At 36.9% G+C, this 13,673-nt stretch overlaps 1 protein-coding gene across 4 annotated transcripts in view; it reads left to right on the top strand.

The window, feature by feature from the left end:
- WDR19 (WD repeat domain 19) overlaps window positions 1-13,673 on the top strand; it is an 84,001-nt gene that overhangs the window by 43,919 nt on the left and 26,409 nt on the right. For 3 of the 4 annotated variants that reach the window (XM_024731709.1, XM_024731711.1, XM_024731712.1), the window contains 9 exons: window positions 585-744; window positions 1,137-1,247; window positions 4,331-4,440; window positions 7,310-7,367; window positions 9,315-9,455; window positions 9,534-9,616; window positions 10,094-10,177; window positions 11,636-11,782; window positions 12,114-12,238. In XM_024731709.1, the coding sequence (XP_024587477.1) occupies window positions 585-744; window positions 1,137-1,247; window positions 4,331-4,440; window positions 7,310-7,367; window positions 9,315-9,455; window positions 9,534-9,616; window positions 10,094-10,177; window positions 11,636-11,782; window positions 12,114-12,238 (1,019 nt within the window). The remainder of the gene's footprint in view (window positions 1-584; window positions 745-1,136; window positions 1,248-4,330; window positions 4,441-7,309; window positions 7,368-9,314; window positions 9,456-9,533; window positions 9,617-10,093; window positions 10,178-11,635; window positions 11,783-12,113; window positions 12,239-13,673) is intronic. The other variant, XM_024731710.1, reaches the window with a different exon arrangement.

Below are 13,673 nucleotides of genomic sequence, written 5' to 3'. Positions count from 1 at the left end.
TGGTTAAGTTTTATACCAGAGGTCAGCAGGCTTTTTCTGCTTTCCAGATGGTAAGTATTTCAGGCGTTAAGGGCCATAGGGTCTGTCACATCTACTTAGGTCAGCTGTTGCAGTGCAAGCGCAGCCAAGATAGTCCGTAAAGAGCGGGCGGGTGAGTGTCTGTGTTCCACTCACACTTTATTCTCCAAGACAGGCAGCTGTGGGCCATAGTTTGCTGACCTCTGTTTTAAAGTTCCCAGTTTATAGGGCTAGAGTACTAATTTTATTAGAATTATGTGAGAACAAAAATAATTTTCATCTGTGTGTGAAGTAAACCAAAAATAAATAAACAGAATTAGTTGTTGATGAGGGAAGGTGGTTATACAGAATAGATTCAGATTAATTCAAGAAATTCAAGAAAAAACATCTGCATAAAACTGGAAGAAAAGTTTATATAGCTCTTCATAACTTGAAAATGACTAAAGATTAAGAAATGTTCCTGCAAAATTTATCTAGGGCATAACATTAAATTATATGCAATCTGAAAATTGCCTAATAGGGGGCAAATAGAGCTCCGTGATTAAGCTTATGTACTCAACTGCTAGGTTTTCTGATGCTTGGGAAATGTGCAAGATTCTGAATGGTCATGCTGCCTGGAATGAGTTGGCCAGAGCTTGTCTACACCACATGGAAGTGGAGTTTGCAATCCGCGTTTATCGAACAATTGGAAACGTTGGCATGGTGATGTCCTTGGAACAAATAAAGGTAAACAGCATCTTATGGGAATTATCAGATTAGCATTTAAATGGTGTTTAGTCAGACATTTAAAATTTCTGCAGTTAATCTTACCTAACTCATAAACAAATTAATTGATAGACCACTACCTCTTCCTCCTAAGTACAGTCCTTAAATAAAAAACCCTCGTATTGGGCTTCCCTGGTGGCGCAGTGGTTGAGAGTCTGCCTGCCGATGCAGGGGACAAGGGTTTGTGCCCTGGTCCGGGAAGATCCCACATGCCGTGGAGCGGCTGGACCCGTGAGCCCCCCTCTCCGCAACAGGAGAGGCCACAGCAGTGAGAGGCCCACATACCGCAAAAAAAAAAAAAAAAAAAAAAAGAACCTTGTATTTCTTCTCATTAAAACTGCTTTTATTTGTAGGGAATAGAGGACTACAGTCTTTTGGCAGGACATCTTGCCATGTTTACTAATGATTTCAACCTGGCTCAGGACCTGTACCTGGCATCCAGCTGTCCCATTGCTGCCCTGGAGGTATGGCAGCAAATGAGGGGAAAAACATGCAAAGAGGCTCTCACCTTTTGTAGAGTTAAAAATCTCTCAGCAACAGATACCACATGCCTTCCCCCTCCTAGAATTCAGACTTCAGCTTTAAGAATTCCTGAGTATTCTTTAACTTTAGAAATATTTTCATTCTGCATTCTGTGGAGCCATAAAAGGCATGGTATTGTAACATTACCAAATAATTTAAAGTCAGACTGTGTCCAGAGAGGACAGATTCCGTAACTTACAAAAACGCACACAAATAAAAACAGCCACCGTTTCTTTCTTTCTTTCTTCTTTATTTTATAGACAAAGATGTTTATGTTAAGAGTATTTTTTTTTGTTTCTTTTAACATCTTTATTGCAGTATAATTGCTTTACAATGGTGTGCTAGTTTCTGCTTTATAACAAAGTAAATCAGCTATACGTATACATATATCCCCATATCTCCTCCCTCTTGCGTCTCCCTCCCACCCTCCCTATCCCACCCCTCTAAGTGGTCACAAAGCATGGAGCTGATCTCCCTGTGCTATACGGCTGCTTCCCACTAGCTATATATTTTACATTTGGTAGTGTATATATGTCCATTACACTCTCTCACTTCATGCCAGCTTACCTTTCCCTCTCCCCGTGTCCTCAAATCTTTTTGATGATGGCCATTCTGACTGGTGTGAGGTGATACCTCATTGTGGTTTTGATTTGCATTTCTCTAATGATTAGTGATGTTGAGCATCCTTTCATGTGTTTGTTGGCAATCTCTATATCTTCTTTGGAGAAATGTCAGTTTAGGTCTTCTGCCCATTTTTGGATTGGGTTGTTTATGTTTTTGATATTGAGCTGCTTGTAAATTTTGGAAATTAATCCTTTGTCAGTTGCTTCATTTGCAAATATTTTCTCCCATTCTGAGGGTTGTCTTTTCGTCTTGTTTATGTTTTCCTTTGCTGTGCAAAAGCTTTTAAGTTTCATTAGGCCCCATTTGTTTATTTTTGTTTTTATTTCCATTTCTCTAGGAGGTGGGTCAAAAAGGATCTTGCTGTGATTTATGTCATAGAGTGTTCTGCCTATGTTTTCCTCTAAGAGTTTTATAGTGTCTGGCCTTACATTTAGGTCTTTAACCCATTTTGAGTTTATTTTTGTGTATGGTGTTATGGAGTGTTCTAATTTCATTCTTTTACATGTACCTGTCCAGTTTTCCCAGCACCACTTATTGAAGAGGCGGTCTTTTCTCCATTGTATATGCTTGCCTCCTTTATGAAAGATAAGGTGACCATAGGTGCGTGAGTTTATCTCTGAACAGCCACCATGTATTATTGAGTGCTCACATGTGCCAGGCACTTTTTTAAGCATTGACATATTTTAATTCATTTAACCTTCACAACAGTCCTGTGAGATAATACTGTTATTTTCTCTATTTTCCAAATGGGAAAATTGAGGCGCATTTGTCTTTTATTTATTATGTGAAATTCTCTTGTGTATGAAGAGGGGGTTAAGGCTTGTGTATCATCACCAGTTTCCCAGAGGTGAGTGTTGCAGGGGAAGGATCAGAAAGGAGTGAAGGACCTAGTTCAACGCAAGGAAATAGAGAGCTGTGGCTGTGTAGAGTAGCGGTTAAGAACGTGGACTTTAGAGTCGGACGTGGCTGGGTTCAGATCCCAGCTCTGTGTAACCTTGGACAAGTTATTTCATCTCTCTGTGCCCTAGATCCCATTTAAAGGAGGGATAACAATATCTAGCCCACAGGGTGTTGTAAAGATTTAATAATGAGATTAGATCTTTTGGAACAGTGCCTGAAGGGCTGTAAAGACAGAGATGGTGGCTGCTGACACTCACATTATTTCACCCCAGCCAGCATTTCTACAACCACATAGAGGGAAGCATATTTGCTGTTGATTTCAGAACTTCCCTTTTCAAATTGTTCTATAGCAAATTTTCATTTTTAAATTTTAAGTGAACTAAATTACTTTTGTTTTAAGAAAAAAATAGATAATTTTACAACATTATTTGAGCTCATTGGGGACACCCTGGGAAATTTTCAGAACTTGGATTGGTAAGCACTGAAGTAGGAACATGGCTACACTGAGTGAGGGCAACGATGTCATCCCAGCTCTTCTGCATTAGCTGTGGACACTTGTGTGCTGCTGGATTTGTAAAGGATTTAAGGTGATGGCTTCACAGTGGAAAGAGGTGATTGCACCCTGTTGTTCCTTTAACCTCACTTTGAAGACTGATAGGTTAGCTAAGTAAAGAGGTTGGAAACAAAGCCCTACTGCCCAGCCCTGCCACACACTAACAATGAGACTTTGTGTGCAAAACTAGCCTCTTGCCTCAGTTTCTGGATCCCTAGAATGGGCACAAAAGCAGCTCATTAAAAAAAGCCTAGTTGTGAAAAGTAAATAGGCTAATGTCCTAAAACAGTACCTGGCAGAAAATAGCACTTACAAAATGTTAGCCATTATTAATTCTTTACAAAGAGTGAATCAAGTGAGGAATGAACTCTAAAAAATTAATGGTTTAATCTTTAATGGTTAGTTTATATGTGGAGTTGTGTACCAGACACAGCTAAAAGACCTTGGGAGCCAGAGAGAAAGACACGTTCACATTTTATTTACGTTTGCTATACTATTCATCTCATGATATAGGTTCAGATTTTCTCAGAAAATAACATCAGTTCCTATAGTAAAGTATTTCTCAACTTTTTCTTTATTATCTCCCCTCTAAGAAGAAATATTAATTTTAATTTAGCTGATTGAATTAATTTTAATTCAATTTAATTTTTTCCTATGGAGAAAAATTAAATACTAAAGAGAATAAGATTTTGTTTAGGATTGAGTTTTGGAGAGCCACAAGCCATTGTAATAGCCAAGATGTTTTTGGTCTCCAAGAACCAATTTTCACCCTTTTGGAGGCTCTGTCACCTGCATTGAGAATGTATGCTATAGTAATTTATTGTCTTTGGAAAGACCAAGTTTCATTTTTTAAACAAAAAGTATCTGTAATCACTTTTATTAAAAACTATATGGTGACTGTGCAGAATAATTTGCTGTTTGAAATTAATATCTCTCTCTTCCTAATAGATGAGAAGGGATTTACAGCACTGGGACAGTGCTCTACAACTGGCAAAGCGTTTAGCCCCAGACCAAATACCGTTTATATCAAAAGAATATGCTATTCAGCTTGAATTCACGTAAGTACTTGTCTTTACATGTTTCAGTCAGTATCTAATTATTGAATATCTTCAATTCTAAACTGCTTTTCATTATAAGGCCACTGATTTAATAATTAAATCCATTGATTTAATAATTGCTTCTTAGGTGGTAAAAGCCATATTAATTATATATCCAAAAAGTGTTTTATTCTAACTAATGATGTCTTATCCATGTATTTATCCACTTGCATTTTCAGCATCAAAGTCTAAGTTCGGGTCTAAGCCTTTTCTATATTTAGAGTCTAAATATTATTTTGAATCGCATTCGGCCAACAACAGTTACACATAAACATTGGGGGTGACTCTGCTTTTCTTAACCTAAGTGCATGACCTTGACCTCTTTGAATACTTTGAGGATTTGCAGTGTGATTTCAAGGCACAGTGAAAAATACCAGGCTTTGTTCTACAACTTCTATTTGCTTAACTTTGTACTTTTTCTTTTGTAACTTGAATTGCACATAGATAAAAATTCAACAGTTAATGTTGAAAATCAAGCCAGAAACTTTTCACAGGTGGGTATATAGTGCTAGAATAATAATCCTTCATGATGCATGATGAATAGGCTTCACAGATCTTTCCTACCTTTGAAAATGCCATAATCCATTCTGAGAGATTTAGAATTTTCTAGTGCTGTTAATTGCTAGATGGTCTTAACTGTCAGTAGTCTTAATTGACAGACTATACATTTCAATGCTGCATAAAAGTGTAAGTTTAGAGGCATTCAAGATCCAGTTGTAAACTCACCTTCAGCCATGGTTAATGCCACTAATGCAGATACCTGCAGAGACAAAAAATGAATAATTCATTTGCAAATATAAGTTCACAGGTATATGTGCAATGGCAGTTACATCACAACTGGACAATTTCTTTTGACATTTATTATAGGATACATTCCAATTTCAAAAACTATAAAATGGGAAAAATACTGTTTTTTGAACAAAGAAAATATGGTTCTAGCATTTAAAACAACATTTTTATATAGTTCCACTTTGTTTTCTATAAACTTTAGATTCATTGAGAATCTTGACAGATAATAGTTGTAGAAATTATTCCATCAAAAGTATTCTTTCATTTCTAACCAAGATACCTTATTTAAAATTTTCCATTTTGCAAATAAAAACTTTTGGAGATTTTATTTCTTCCTAGTCAACCTTGATCTAAATTTGGCACATTTCTGCCTCTTATACAATTAATCTATACGTTGAAAAGGTCAAATAGGAATCTTAGTACATAACACAATGGACAAGGCCCTCCGTGTCTGTCCTGAGAGTGACTGGGTCTTAGAGTAAAGAGAAAAGGGTCAGTACATTGGGAGATGACCCACCATCTCCTGTCAGAGCACAAACACCAAAGTAAGCCCTGGAACCATCCAGAAAACTTCCATTGTCTCTTCTTTCAGGAGAATCAAAGTTTTTGTAGCAGACCCTCAAAAACTGTCTCGTTATAGTCAGATGAGCTGAGCCAGTTGAAAGCCTGTGATGTTATTGATATTTTTTAACCCTTTCTGCTCAACACTTCACCGTGAAGCCACCAATTCCCAAAACTTTCACTGCTGTTTCTGTGCTGACCCCTGGACCCTGATCTGGATACACACCCCAGCCCCCAAAATCAGGAGACTTTCCCTTGTGATAATAGTAATGAACTAAGTATATCTCATCATCATCCGATATCCTAGTAGCCACCAGCTGCTGATTTTGATGCTAAGGCCCTAGGCCTGTGCTCGGTTCCATCAGTCTGTTTTATTCTGCATCCATTGATTAGATCAAAGCAGGACCAGTCTGCCACCTGTGGGAGGGATTTAGCTCTCCAGTCTGGCACTAGAATAATGAGCTAGATCCACATGAGAGTTCCAAAATAAAATAATAATAAAGTGAGTGAACTAAAATACCATAAAAATAAAGTGAGAGTTCCAAAGTCACAATTTAGCATCTCCTAACTGGGTTTGCCCAAGGAAAACCTCAGGCTCCTGAAGGAGGAACTATCAGGAGACATCTCTAGCTGTGTTGATGTAATTTGGTCCAAGTATTAGAAATTCGCACTTAGGAACACTGCTGACCATGAAGCCCTGGGCTGTCCAAAACAAAGTTCTCAATCGGCTTCTCTTCCAGAAAATTCCTTGTAACCAACAGATGAGGAAACTGAGTGAGGATGAGAGAGGTTGAATAACTGGTCTAAGCTGATAAGGTAGAGCTCAAATAATGCCATTTTCAGAGCTGATTAATTTATTATGGAGGAGATGATTTCTCAGAGGACAATGGATCTCCAAATTGATCTTAAGTAAATCACTGGTCCATTCTGTTCCAAGCAATAAAAATGATTGAGGTAATAAATATGACTTCTAGATATGCAGATCCATGTTAGCATTGGTCATGGGAATAGGGAGTGGCATTATTTATTTCATGTACAATACTTCTAATCAGAATAAGAACCAGGGCCCTTAATACTGTCATCCCCAGTGCTTTCCTTCATTTCTACCCAGATTCTCTTAATACATATTGTACTTATAAATATTGGGTGTTTGGAAAAAACATTCTTTTCTATGGTCACATGATTGTCTTTAGTGCCCTAAAGGAGATAATTAAGCAAAAGTGACCCATAAAATTTAATGTACTTCCCCAAAATGCCTAGCATACTGCCAAGTTAGTACCTTACAGTCTTAGCAAAATCTAGCTTAATAATTACTTTTAAAGTAGCAAAATAATGGACTGCACTTGAAAGAATGCATGTATAAATGTTGTCTATCACACCTTTTATGTGCTTAAGCAATTCAGTGACAGATGATCTTTTAAATCTTGTATATGTAAATAAGATACTTAAATGTGTATTAAAATTCACATTTTTTTTCCAGGGGTGATTATGTAAATGCTTTGGCTCATTATGAGAAAGGAATAACAGGTGATAATAAGGTAAAACCTTGAATAAAGATAAGATATGCATAATTATCTTTGGGTTTGTTGTTAGTTTCCTTTAAAAAATAATCTTATTTGCATTGTATTTATTCCCTGTATAGCAGGTGAGCCTTTTTTCAGTTTATTAACAGCTTTGCAAGGATATGGTTAAATCATTTTAAAACACTGAACTCTTAAAAACTGAAGTTGACAATATTTTTGTCAGTCTGAAAAAGCTATGTTTTCCATACACCCTAATTATTAGCTTCATATTAAGGTTGGGAGTATGATTTTTCTCTCTTCCCAGTTACAGGCTAGCTATTGATTTTCATAAAGCTGTTCCTTTTACTCTTAAAGAGTTTCAGTAACCACTTTGAAAGTGAATTCCCAGTCCATAAAAGTTTGTTCTGCCATTTCATTCCTTATGCTGTATCTTTTGTGATGAACCTGGTAAGCATGTACTTTACCCCCACCATTCCAGTCCATTCTCCCATCCCAGATGATCCCAGAATTTTAGCTCCAGAAGCTAAATTTTGTGATAAAAATGGATGTTTTTAAGTTAGGTGATGTCAAGATTGAAAATCTTTTTCTTTTCTATATCTAACATTTTATTACAAAAGTAATACAATTTCAGTATAGTCAATTTGAAAAATCACCAAAGTATGTTAACCTGCCAAGTGAGAGTCCAACGTTCTCTCCTCCATCCACACTCCTTAATGGTAACCACTGTTCATGATTTTATATGTTTCCATCCAGAATCTCTGCTAAGCATACAGATATGTATCTAATAGGGATTTTTACTAAAAATGAAATCATTCACTTCCATTCATTCAGCAAAGATCAACTGAGAATCCATTCTGTGAAAAGCAGCATTTTGCTTTATGGTCTTTCCAAATCAATACATTGTGAATGTTTTAATTTTGTAAGAGCTTCTAAAATTTCGTTGTTTGGATGTACCATGTTTTTTTCATCCACTCCCTTACTGATTATATTGTAGTTGTTTGGGGTTTTGTTTCTATCAAAAACACCACAGTGAATATTCTACCTAGTATATATATCTTTAGCTACTTAAAATGGTATTTCTGCAGGATATATATTCTTACAGGTGGGATTCTAGGTCATAAAATGTGTGCTTTTAATTTTTTGTACTGCTAGATTGCTCTCCAAAAGAACTTGTAGTAATTCATCCAGCTGTTAGTTGTGTAGGAAAGTGTCTGTTTCCCTCACATTCTCAACATTACCAATCTCTACCAATTTGATCAGCCAAAAAAAAGAAGGTATTTCATTTTACTTTGTGTGTGTTTGATTATTAGTGAAGTCAAGCATGTTTTATTTATTTATTGGCCAATTGTATGTTTTTTTATGAATTGCCTGATTATATCCTTTGTTCATGTATCTCTTGGGGTTTTGACATTTTCTTTGTTTGGCTGCATCTATTTAAGTTCGTCCTTAATTGTGTTATTAAAGACAGTCACCACTAGTCACATGTGGCCATTTAAGTTATTTAAAATTAAATAAAATATAAAATTCAGTTCCTCTGTCACAAAATAAATAAATAAAAGTTTTATGTTTCATCAGGCCTAGTAGAGAAATTTTCAGTTTGATAAATATTTTCTCTCTTAATGTTATTCATACATAGCATTTATGTGCCCGGTATATTTCCTCTCACGTAAAATTTTATACCAAGAAGACATACAAAGAAATGCAAGGTATTACGACAGAGGGGCAGTAAAAATTCGGTCTTGAGCACAAAAGATCTAGACTTCTAAAGAAAAAAATATAACTTTACAACAGATAATTTTTAAAAAAAGACTCAATGTTATTTCAAAATCTTGAGATTTGCCAGAAAAAAGTAATGAAAGTAAACCATAACCTTTGGGCTCATTTTAGATTTAAATTGTTTGGCTAGAATACATCATGTTAAGTTAGGGTCTGATTCATTAGTTATTTGCCTTCTAATTTCAGGAACATGATGAGGTATGTCTGGCTGGCGTGGCCCAGATGTCCATAAGAATGGGAGACATCCGCCGAGGGGTTAGCCTAGCCCTCAAGCACCCCAGCAGGGTCCTTAAAAGAGACTGTGGAGCCATATTGGAGAATATGAAGGTAGACTTTTCTGTGGATAAATATTCATGTGGTCTCATACATAATAAATTTAGTATTTTGATAATCTCATTATTTTAGCAATTTTCAGAAGCAGCTCAACTCTATGAAAAAGGTCTCTACTATGACAAAGCAGCATCTGTTTACATCCGCTGTAAGAACTGGTAAGAATTTGCTAAAATTTGTTCTGAGCAGGTGTGGAGATGAATGTGTGTTGACGATCTCCCCACTGGTTTTCTTGCTGCTCCTCCCAGCTGTACAACTGTTGCCTCTATCTGGGCCTTCCTTCCATCTCCTCTTTTTCTTTTTAGATGAGTTTACATTAATAGTTCCTTTTTCAAAGAACAGCACATTTTCTTGGTTTAATATGGGGAAATACCTGATAGACAAATTGCTAGAATAAAAAAGCCCTGTTGTCCCCAAAGAGTTAATGAACTAACCTTCATTTTCCCACAGAGGGTGGGCTAGTGGGGTTGCGGGCCGGAAAAAGAGCAATTAAATCTTTTACCTGTAGGAGGCCAAGATTTTTTAAAGATCATGATAACTGTTTTTTGAATCCTAAAAATGAATATCTGATTGGAGGAAGCTACTTTTAGAGCAAATGTAGTGCTGATATTATTCTCCTAAACCTACCTTTCTAGGGCAAAAGTTGGTGAACTTCTGCCTCATGTTTCTTCTCCAAAGATTCACTTGCAGTATGCCAAAGCTAAAGAAGCAGATGGAAGGTTTGTACAATTTCTCAATTTTATACAAATTTACAAGAATGTTTTATAAACTAACTATTGATATTTGCAACCCTCTAAGAAAGGCAGAGCACAGAAAGACAGAAAATATCTTTACTCCTCACCTGGCTTGAAGTGCCAGACTATTAAATTTTTCCCACACTTTTATATACCTCAGTCAGTCCTTTATGTATTCATATATGGACTAAAATCTCATTTTTACTTGAGGGTTAAATATTAGAAGTTGAAATTTTGATATAATATGGCATGAAAATGAAGTTAGGCAATAGTCATTTTATTAAGGACGATAACATACAGATGCAGAGGAAAAGAAAAGGGAAGAAACATGAAGTTCATACCTATGGCTGCACTGTTTAAGCCACAAAACAGTATTAAAATATAGCAATGGATAGTTGGTATCCTAAATATACAAATATTTCCTGGAACTTTAATACAAGAAACTCAAAGGCACTAGGAGGAAATGGGCTAAAGACAAGGAAGAAATACAGTTATGAAATTATATTTTATGCAAACGTGAAAAAGTTCTATCTCACTAACAGTAATTAAATTAAAGCAAACAGCATATCATTTTAACTTACTGGGAAAAGATTTATTTTAAACTAATAACCATATTGTCAAAAAGCACTTGTTTTATATGACTGATGAGACTAAATTTCTAAAGTCTTTAGAAAGTTATTTAGCAATATGTATTAAGAGATTTTGAAAGGTTACTTCCTTCTACTTTTAGAAAAGTAACCTTAAGAAAGAGATAGTGTCTTGTTAAAATGGAAAGAGCTAGAGAGCTCATGGGGACCGAACAGAAGTCTTGAGCTCTGTCTAGAGGTCAACACACAATGATTTTATATATCACTGTTAAGCTATGTCTCTAATTGTGAAAAATTCCTTATTTTCTGTTTTCTACAATAAGCCTATATTACTATTATAATCTTTCCACTCTAACAAAAACAATAAAATGTAAAAATTATATGGTTCAGATGAGAAAACAGTAAAATTGGTATTTTACTGTTAGTTTATCAAACCTCTGAAAAGAACATATTTTAGTGAAATGGTTCCTGGTATTCTTTATGATAAAAAATGAAGAAGTTCAAGAAAAATAAGCAACCACCATCAATAAAAAAGTGTCCCAGGGCTTCCCTGGTGGCGCAGTGGTTGAGAGTCCGCCTGCCGATGCAGGGGACACGGGTTCGTGCCCCGGTCTGGGAAGAACCCACATGCCGCAGAGCGGCTGGGCCCGTGAGCCGTGGCCGCTGAGCCTGCGCGTCCGGAGCCTGTGCTCCGCAATGGGAGAGGCCACAACAGTGAGAGGCCCGCCTAACGCAAAAAAACAAAAACAAAAACAAAAACAAACAAAAAAAAAAGTGTCCCAAACATTCACTGACATTTTTTTCCCCAAATGTGACAGTGTTAAGAAAGTTTGTCTGAAATAAGTATCTCTTATAGATACAAAGAAGCTGTTGTGGCTTATGAGAACGCAAAACAGTGGAACAGCGTGATCCGCATCTACCTGGACCACCTCAACAATCCAGAAAAGGCTGTCAGTATTGTCAGAGAAACCCAGTCCCTGGATGGAGCCAAGATGGTAGCCCGGTAACATAACGCATTAATATTTTTGGACTTCCAAAAACGAACCTTAAAAGAGAGCCCCCGCTTCCTCTTATCAAAAAATCGATTCAAATGGAATACTTATTCTGTTTTGGGGGGGGTTTAAAAATTATATCTAAGTGTTTAAATTCAAAGGCTGTTTGTTGTGGTCAACGTATGAGAGTATGTTTTCCAAATATAAACATATGGTATAGAACTGCAGTTTACCGAATACATTTTTACTTTTAAATGGTTTCTCCAGGTTGAAAAAGATCTTATTTTGTAAATGACAAACTTCTTTTAAATGAGTCAAGTTCATTAAAGTACTTTGTTTCAGGTTTTTTCTACAGCTAGGTGACTACGGGTCTGCCATCCAGTTTCTTGTTATGTCCAAATGTAATAATGAAGCTTTCACACTGGCTCAGCAGCACAACAAAATGGAAATCTATGCGGACATTATCGGTAAATACCGTTTTTTCTCCTAATTTCTCTTAAAGACTTTATCAAAGGAACACTTTGACTCTTATGGTCTAATGATCAGATTTGTATATCCACAAGGACATGCACACACACCATTTATACACAGACACACACACCAGCTATATGTAACTTGTTAGATTTCAAGATCCCTACTATACCTTAAAGATGAGACGGAATTATAAGACCATTTTCAAAAATTAAGGTGTTTTGGGTGACTTCTGCGAGAGGCCAGATTTCCCAAATCCTGCTACTGCTCAAGGAACCTGGTAAAGCAAGGTTCCAAGATGAAGGTAATAGGAAATGAAGAATGATTTTTGAAAAAGTAAATGTTTTCATAAATTTTTTAAATTGAGTTATAAATTAAGAATATATGGGGGCTTCCCTGGTGGCGCAGTGGTTGAGAGTCCGCCTGCCGATGCAGGGGACACGGGTTCGTGCCCCGGTCCGGGAGGATCCCACATGCCGCGGAGCAGCTAGGCCTGTGAGCCATGGCCACTGAGCCTGCGTGTCCGGAGCCTGTGCTTCGCAACGGGAGAGGCCACAACAGTGAGAGGCCTGCGTACCGCAAAAAAAAGAGAATATATGATGTGGTTTTTAAAGATTTTGAAAGTACAAAAGAAAATTTTATATTCTAAGAATACTGGCTTATACGTTTTCTTCCCATACTTGTAATTATTCTTAGAAATTACTGAAACAATTTTCAGATTTTTCACTTCATGGGCCATGTATAACATTATTTGTGGTGTGATTTTTCTTCTTTTTTTCCTTTTTTATTGTAAAATATACATAATGTAAATTTACCATTTTAACCATTTTTAAGTGAACAGTTTGGTTGCATTAAGTACATTCGCATTGTTGTGCAACTATCACCACATCCATCTCCAAAACTTTGTCGTCATCCTAAACTAAGACTATATACCCATTAAACAAGAGCTCCCATTCCCCTCACCTCCCAGCCTCATAACCACTGTTCTACTTTCTGTCGCTATGATTTTGACTACTCGTGGTACCTTTTTTTTTTTGTTTTGTTTTGTTTTGTTTTTTTGCGGTACGCGGGCCTCTCACTGCTGTGGCCTCCCCCGTTGCGGAGAACAGGCTCCGGACGCGCAGGCTCAGCGGCCATGGCTCACGGGCCCAGCCGCTCCGCGGCATGTGGGATCTTCCCGGACCAGGGCACGAACCCGTGTCCCCTGCATCGGCAGGCGGACTCCCAGCCACTGCGCCACCAGGGAAGCCCTACTCGTGGTACCTTTTATAAGTGGAATTATAATATTTGTCCTGTTACGTTATTTCATTTTTTACAATTCACAAAATGACTGTAAGAATTGTTGGTGGGATTCATGAGAAAATTTTTGTTTCAGTCTTCAAGGGAAGTAATAGGTAAAAGCATCTTCTGATATCTTAGGAAGTCATTCAG

The sequence above is a fragment of the Neophocaena asiaeorientalis genome, unplaced genomic scaffold (genome assembly GCF_003031525.2).
Source record: "Neophocaena asiaeorientalis asiaeorientalis breed wild unplaced genomic scaffold, Neophocaena_asiaeorientalis_V1.1 scaffold39, whole genome shotgun sequence".
Lineage (NCBI taxonomy): Eukaryota > Metazoa > Chordata > Mammalia > Artiodactyla > Phocoenidae > Neophocaena > Neophocaena asiaeorientalis.
The sequence above is the reverse complement of the archived record's forward strand: the minus strand, read 5'-3'. Positions and strand labels throughout refer to the sequence as shown.